This window comes from Perognathus longimembris, chromosome 7 (genome assembly GCF_023159225.1).
Source record: "Perognathus longimembris pacificus isolate PPM17 chromosome 7, ASM2315922v1, whole genome shotgun sequence".
Classification (NCBI taxonomy): domain Eukaryota; kingdom Metazoa; phylum Chordata; class Mammalia; order Rodentia; family Heteromyidae; genus Perognathus; species Perognathus longimembris.
In genome coordinates this window covers 7,209,600-7,217,354 of record NC_063167.1, presented here as the reverse complement: position 1 = coordinate 7,217,354, position 7,755 = coordinate 7,209,600, and the positions used below count along the sequence as shown (strand labels likewise).

Here is a 7,755-nt window from a genome sequence, read left to right as displayed (position 1 = left end):
TTTAAGAGGCGCGGCCGCCGGGACCCGGCCAGACGCGGGCAGCGCCGGGGACTCGTCGCCAGCCGGCCGGGACTCGCGGCCCGCAGCGCTCGGCTCCTCCTCCTCCTCCAGCGACCGCGCTCCGCAGCGATGGACGGAGACGGGGACCCAGGTAGCTGCCGCCTGGATCCAGTCGCTCCAGCCCGGAGGGGAGACGGGGCCGGCGGGCGAGCACGGAGCCCGTGGGGCTCCGAGATCCGGCGCGCAAACTTCCACTCGCGCGGAGCCCCGCACGCAGCCCCGCAGCGCGGGCTTCCCTGGGCCGTGGTGGGCAGGCGGGGGGGCTGTGAGAGGCGACAGGCCGGAGAGGGGACTCCAGGGTCCTAGAAATGACATCGGAGGCCTCACCCAGGCCGGCCTCTCCGCTTCCCTAAGGTGCGGGCTGGGGGGCCCCAGAGGCGTCAGGGATGGCGGTGCCTGCTAGCCTTGTCTTCCAGCAACTTCTGCGGTTTGCCAGCCCCAGCCCCTGAGCAGCTTGAATTCCCGTAGGCTTTTGGATTCACTCCTGGCCTCGAATCCACCCCTCCCAGCCTCCCTCTTCGGGCTTTCCTCCTCTGGAGGGGCTGCTCTCAGGCTGGGTGGCAGGGTGCCCTGCAGGAAGCGGGCTAGTGGTGAGAAAGATTTGGGGCTGGTCTTGGCCAATGTCTTGGGCTCCCCGGGACTGCCCAGTCATCTTTCCTGGCACCAAAGACCCCCTCCACCTCTCCAGTGGCCCGCCAGGCCTGCTGAGTCAGGGTAAGGACAAGAGCATCGTCTCCATCACCCACACCCCTTCTTTCCCCGGAGATGCATGCTCAGGTAGCCAACCCTTTCTCCAGCCCTGAAACCCCAGCTCCTCCATCACCCCCCACCCCCCCAGCTTGCCCCCCCCCTGCAACTGGGGTGCCAGCGTGGGCTTATGACTTTTCCCAAGGCCTAGCTATTCCCTGGACTCCCTGGTCAGGCCCGACCCAGGTAAGTGAATCAGCCCAGAGCCGGCTTTCAGAGCCAGATAACTTTCCCACAGCAACAATGTGGGGACTGTCTGCGTGAGAGTGGGGGCTGGGGGGCCGTAATTGGATCTGGGGCCTCAGTGCCAGGCCTGGGGGCCAGGAGAGGGGACTGATCGAGTGAGGTACACCTTTCGGGGAGCATCAGGTGTCCAATGGGGCCAGGGCAGGGCAGGAGTGGCGTTGGAAAGAGAGGACACTGGACCTAGGTCCCCAGAGGGCTGTGCGCAGCATTTTCCGCCCAGCCCAGGGTCTGCCCTGGCCCCCTCCCTCACTGCCAGGCCTGCTTCCACCGTCCCCTTGGCTTTCCAGGGCCCTCTGGAGTTCCTCCTCCTGGGTCGTCTGAGAGCAAGGGGAAGCCTCCCAAGCCACCCAGAGTGGTCCTGTGTCCTCCCCTGGGGCTCTCCCTCCTTCTGAGATACTGGTAACTTGGTATCTGTTTACTCAAGGCTTAGATGGCCCAGATGAGGCAGGCTGGGATCCAAGAGCATGTCCAGCCGGCCCGGACATCTGCCCAGGCCTTGGGATCAGAATGGTCTTGCCTTTTCCTCTGGGAACTTGAACCACAGCATCATCATTGCACCCTGGCACAATGATCAGCACCCCCCCCCTTTTTTTTTGACAGTCCTTGGGCTTGAACTCAGGGCCTGAGCACTGTCCCTGGCTTCTTTTGTTGCTCAAGGCTAGCGCTCTACCACTTGAGCCACAGCACCACTTCTGGCTTTTTCTGTTTATGTGGTGTTGAGGAATCGAACCCAGGGTTTCATACATGTTAGGCAAGCACTCTACCACTAAGCCACATTCCCAGCCCCTGGTCACCCCCCTCCCCTTTCATAGATGAGGAAACTGGGTGTCAGGTATGGGAGAAGGAGAAAAGTATTCTTTCCCAACACCTGTCCATCTTTCTGTTTGGTAGATGGCCACCTCCCAGCTCCTTAGTCACGCAGTGGCCAGCCGGGGACAGTTGGGGCTTCTGTTCTTGTCCTCATTTCTCCTCAGCTCTCGAGTCCTCTTGTCTCCTTTTCCAATGCTGGCAGGTCAACCCTTCAACAAATCACTCCCCATCTCACCGCCTTAGAACACTTCCATCCCCAAAACCAAAACCACAGCCATACCTGTTCATTCAATGGCTTTTCTTTTAGTAGTATCGGGGTTTGAACGTGGGGCCTTCCACGTGCTCCGTTTGCTTGCTCTGCTGGTGCTTTACTACCTGAGCCACACCTCCAGCGTCGCTGTGTGCTGATTATTTTGGAAATGGAGTCTAGCAGGGTTTTTCTGCCCAGGATGGCCTCACACGGTGATGCTCTGTATTTCAGCCTCTTGCCTCGCAAGGATCACAGGCATGAGCCACCCGCGTCCCGCCTCAGTGAATTCTTTCGTCGACACTGCGACAAAGTCGGCCTTGGAGCCAAACTCTCTGGGTTCCCACGTAGACTCCATCTAGAGTTTTGTGATTCCCCAGTCCTTTCACCTGCCTATGCCTGAGTCCTCATTGATGAACACAGGGGTACCATGCCTGAGTCCTCATCGATGAACACAGGGGTACCATGCCTGAGTCTTCGTCGATGAACACAGGGGCTCCCTGGGAGGTGATGAGCTGTGAGGATGTAAGGGGAAGTTGAAGTGCTCGGAATGGCGCCACACAGTAAGCACCCTGGGGAAGGAGTGGTTCTGACCTTCTCTAGATCGGGCGGCCCTTCAGAGACCAAGGCATTTACCAGAGGACTGCAGCCAAGGAAGCCCTTTATCCATCTTTGAACACGGACTTGAGAGCCTGTGCCTGGGGCAGGGGGGCTGGGAAGTCTTCCGGAGGAGGGGAGCGGAGCAAGGGCCTTGGAGGATTGAAGTATTAGAATAGTGCTAGAACCGGGTACCAGGGGCTCCTGTCTGTAATCCTAGCTCCTGCTGTCCCTGAGCTTTTGTGCTCAAAGCTAGTGCTCCACCACTTGAGCCACAGCTCCACTTTCAGCTTTTTTTTTTTTTTCTGCCAGTCCTGGGCCTTGGACTCAGGGCCTGAGCACTGTCCCTAGCTTCTTTTTGCTCAAGGCTAGCACTCTGCCACTTGAGCCACAGCGCCCCTTCTGGCCATTTTCTGTATATGTGGTGCTGAAGAATTGAACCCAGGACTTCATGTATACAAGGCAAGCACTCTTGCCACTAGGCCATATCCCCAGCCCCCACTTTCAGCTTTTTTGGTAGTTAATTGGAGATAAAAGTTTCATGAACTTTCCTGCCTGGGCTGGCTTTGAACTGTGATCCTCAGATCTCAACCTCTTGAGGAACTTGGATTAGAGGTGTGAGCTACCAGTGCCCTGCTGTAGTGAGACTCCTGTCTTCAATTAGTCACCTAAAGAAGCCAGAAGTGGCGCTGTTGCTCAAGTTGTAGAGTTCTGGGTTTGAGCACAAAAGCTCAGGGACAGTGCTCAGGCCCGAGTTCAAGTTCCAGGAATGCCCCTTCCCCATAATAACAGTGCTAGAGCCATCTGCCACCGGTGATGCCAGCGTCCCTTCTGTGCTACGGCCTGAGGAGAGCCACTGGGCCTCAGTTTCCTCTGCCAGGGTCTGGGGCTTACCAGATGTGCAGGGGGAAGGGCAGTGGACTCATTTCTTCAGATGAAGGGGTCTCATCTGGGGTCTGCTCCCTGGGCACCAGCCTCCAGTTGCAGAATCCCTGGCTCAGCTGTGGTTGTCCCAGGTTTGGGGTGAGGACGGATCTGGGGTTGGGAGTGGGGCCAGGCTAGGGGAGTCCAAGCCTCCGCACGCCCCTCTTTCCACAGAGAGCGTGGGCCAGCCGGAGGAGGCGAGCCTGGAAGAGCAGCCCGAGGAGGAGGCGGCGGCGTGCGCCGAGGGGAGCGCCGAGGAGGAGCAGCCGGGGGAGGAGGAGGGGGAGGCGGCCGCGTACCTGGCCGAGCTGCCCGAGCCGCTGCTGCTGCGCGTGCTGGCCGAGCTGCCGGCCGCCCAGCTGGTGCAGGCCTGCCGCCTGGTGTGCCTGCGCTGGAAGGAGCTGGTGGACGGCGCCCCGCTGTGGCTGCTCAAGTGCCAGCAGGAGGGGCTGGTGCCCGAGGGCGACGCCGAGGACGGCGACCACTGGCAGCACTTCTACTTCCTGAGCAAGCGGCGCCGCAACCTGCTGCGCAACCCCTGCGGGGAAGGTGAGGCCCGCGGGCAGGCCGGGGCCGGGGGCCCAGCACCGAGCCGCCCCCGGGGCACCTGTGCCGGGGCCTGCCACCCAGTGAGCTGGCACTAGAGACGGTCGCCCGGGAGGGAGACTGTAGAGGGCCCTCCCCCACCATCCAGGTGTCCATCGGGCGCACACACACGCGCGCCATTCGTGGCAAGGACCCCGGAGGGACCGGGTGACCAGGGTGGGCCTGTCCCGTCCCCGCAGAGGACCTGGAAGGCTGGAGCGACGTGGAGAACGGCGGGGACGGCTGGAGGGTGGAGGAGATGCCTGGGGACAGCGGCGTGGAATTCATCCACGACGACAGCGTCAAGAAGTACTTCGCCTCCTCCTTCGAGTAAGGGGGGGAGGGAGAAGGGGCGTGGGGGAAGGGGAGGGGGGACGGGACCCCCGCCCCCACACTCTGACCCCAGGCCCCCCCGCAGGTGGTGTCGCAAAGCGCAGGTCATTGACCTGCAGGCTGAGGGCTACTGGGAGGAGCTGCTGGACACCACCCAGCCGGCCATCGTGGTGAAGGACTGGTGAGAGCCCCGGGGGGCGGGGCCAGGCGGTGGGGGAGGGGAGGCATGTGCCAGTACTGGGGCTTGAACTCAGGGCTTGGGCACTGTCCCTTCGCTGTTTTATTTTTGCTCAACTCAAGCCTGGTGCGCTGTCGCTTGAACCACAGCCACATTTCTGGGTTTCTGGTGGTTCATTGGAGATAAGACGCTCATGGAGTTTTCCTGCCTGGGCTGGCTTCGAATTGCAATCCTCAGATCTCAGCCTCCTCAGTAGCTGGGATGACAGGCGTGAGCCCCTGGCGTGTGGAATGTTAGCGCATAGGTATTTGTGTGTGTGTGAGAGAGAGATTGATTAGCTCACTTTTCAGCAAAACGTGGTCCTCTGCCTTGGCTGTAAGGCCATCGCCGACCTCCGTCTGTAAAGCGGGGTCACTGGTTGGACCGGGCAGGGATGCTGAGCGCTGAGCGGAAAGGAGCTTGGATGGAGGGCGAGTCCCCGCGGTGCTCAGCAGGTGCCGCTTCGTCCCTCCCCTCCTCCGCCCTCCCCACGCCCCTCTCCGCAGGTACTCGGGCCGCACGGACGCCGGCTGCCTGTACGAGCTCACGGTGAGGCTGCTGTCGGAGCACGAGGACGTGCTGGCCGAGTTCAGCAGCGGGCAGGTGGCCGTGCCCCAGGACAGCGAGGACGGCGGCTGGATGGAGGTGAGGCGGTAGGGCAGGGGGAGGAGCCTGGGCGGGGGGGCGTGGCGCGTGGGAACCACGCCCACAAGGGCAGCGAGCGACCCGAGCGGCGCGCCGGGAGGGGCGTGGCCTTCGGGGGTGTGAGCGTGACCTCGCCGGAGGCGGGGCATGCGGTGGGGGTGTGGCGAGCCTGGGCGGCGGGGGCGTGGCCTTCGGGGGTGTGAGCGTGACCTCGCCGGAGGCGGGGCATGCGGTGGGGGCGTGGCGAGCCTTGGGCGGAGGGGGCGTGGCCTGCACGCGGGGGCGTGGCCTCGGGACCGGGAAGTTGACTCGCCCTCTCCCCGTGCCCCCAGATCTCCCACACCTTCACCGACTACGGGCCCGGCGTCCGCTTCGTCCGCTTCGAGCACGGCGGGCAGGACTCCGTGTACTGGAAGGGCTGGTTCGGGGCCCGGGTGACCAACAGCAGCGTGTGGGTGGAGCCCTGAGTGAGCCCCGCTCCCCCGGCCGCCCTGGAGGGCCGAGGCTGGGAAGATCGGCCCCTTAGTCGGTAGTGCATCCTCGCCCGTGCCCGCGCCTGGCACCGCCCCTCCCGCCCCGCCCAGCCCGGCCCCGCGGGGAGAGCGGGCTTTGATGGGTGAAGACCGAGCCTCTAGAGTGTGAGCCCCGCGGGGCGGGGGCCTGCCGCTGAACCCCGCGCTAGCCCGCGCCTGCCTGCGGGTGGGCGCGCAATAAACGCTATTTCTCCAAGGAATGAAGGAATGAATGAATGAACGAATGAGCGAACGATCGACGGGTGACGGACGCCTCCCCTTTCCATCCCATCTCCCGAGGGCCCCTGGCCCGGCTGGAAAAGTACTTGGTGGGGTTCCAGCGGATCCCGTTTCCAAGGGCCCTGGGGCTGGTCTGGGGCCAGCTGGGCCTGGGCAGGCCGCGGACAAAGGCTGGGATTGTGCGGCCAAGGAGGGGGGAGCTGGGCCCGGCGCCTGCCCGGCACCGAGCTGCCCCGACCCCGGCTGGGGAGGGCTGCTGGGGGCTCCGGGGTGGGTGGCCCGGGAGGGGGTGGAGGCTGCACCCCCACCCCCTCCGCTGCCTCTGCTCCCCCGGGCTGGGTACTGGATCCACCACGAAGCATTCGCCTTGGGCGTCTTGGGTCTTTTCCAAGCCCTGGCCAGATGTACAACCTTGGCCCTTGGGGTCCCTGTGTGCCCAGCCACTTGCTTCCTGGCACCCCCAAATGCCCAGTGTCAGGAGGGGTGTCCCCAGACCACTTTGGAAGTCTACTGAAATGAGGCCAACCTCATCACCCTGCCCCCAGGTGCTGGCCCCTCGTTCATTCCTTCACCAGGATCTGAGCCCCACTCACGTGAGGCCCTGGAGTGAAGGCCCCAGGAGTGAAGGTCCCGGGAGGGTGAGCAGCAGGGCCTCACGGAGGCTGTGCCCCCCGGGGCAGTGTCCTGGGGGCCTGGTCTAGTGGGGCACAGGCCTGCTGTGGGCATTTCAGCCTGACAAAAGACGAGCGTTGACCTCAGGAACTCACAGACCAAAGCCAGGAAGGCCAAGCCCCTGCCCTGGGCCCCTGCAGAGCCTTCTCCAGGGTGCCAAGTCTGGGGTTCAGCCTGGGCCGGTCATGAGACAGTGATCAGGGTGACCTGCTGATGTCTGCAAGGTGGCGTTTTCGGGGGTCTGGGAGTGGACATGGGGGTCCTCCAGTGTGGACGGAACCACTGGGCCGTGGAGGAGGCGGGACACACGGCACGGGGGTGAAGCCAGGAGGCTGGAGTAGGCCTGTCCCAGACCTGGATGTCTGGACAGCAGTGTGGAGGTGCTGCAAGTGGGGGCTTTCTGAATTTGAGGTCCCCGTGGGGGGAGGCTGCCAGGGCTCCAGCTGGAGATGGGCTACAGGAGCTGGTGTGTGGCCCTGGAGAGGGGTGGGGGCCGGGAGGGCCAGGCAGGCAGAGCCGGGGTGGCGAGGGGTTCAGCTGCCCGGGCCCCCAGCCAGCCACCCGAAGCTCGGCGTCCTGCCAGGAGGCTGCTGTGGCCTCTCTCTGGGGGCTCTTGGAGAGTGGGGTGCCCTCACCCTGCTGCTCTGGAGCATCTTTCACTGGAGGGACAGTGCACATGCTAGTGGCATTCAGTTCCCGGAGACAGCAGCTGCCCCAGAGCCAGCCAGGCCCTGGCCCTGCTGGGGGAGGGACCTGCCAGGGCCACGCCTCTCCTGTCAATCAGAGATGGGGAGGGGGGAGGGCCTCACCATCACTCCCACTCTGCACATAGGAGGCGTCCCGGGAGGAGAGAGACACTGGTGGCCAGGGACACACAGTCCCCAGGGAGGCACAGGTCCCAATCCAGGGGCATCGGCTCC

The 7,755-nt window shown here is 63.7% G+C and overlaps 1 protein-coding gene across 3 annotated transcripts; it reads left to right on the top strand.

Annotated features, from left to right (window-relative positions):
- Positions 1-36: 36 nt before the first annotated feature.
- Fbxo2 (F-box protein 2) lies at positions 37-6,136 on the top strand. 3 transcript variants are annotated; one of them, XM_048349821.1, is made up of 6 exons: positions 37-151; positions 3,806-4,180; positions 4,417-4,525; positions 4,635-4,730; positions 5,273-5,411; positions 5,744-6,136. In XM_048349821.1, exons 1-6 carry the CDS (start codon positions 130-132, stop codon positions 5,876-5,878), a joined length of 876 nt encoding a protein of 291 aa, XP_048205778.1. In that variant the 5' UTR covers positions 37-129; the 3' UTR covers positions 5,879-6,136. The 3 variants fall into 3 exon arrangements, with proteins under 3 accessions (XP_048205778.1, XP_048205776.1, XP_048205777.1); XM_048349819.1 differs by having other exon boundaries at positions 4,417-4,546; XM_048349820.1 differs by lacking the exon at positions 37-151 and adding an exon at positions 2,655-2,673 and having other exon boundaries at positions 4,417-4,546.
- Positions 6,137-7,755: the final 1,619 nt, after the last annotated feature.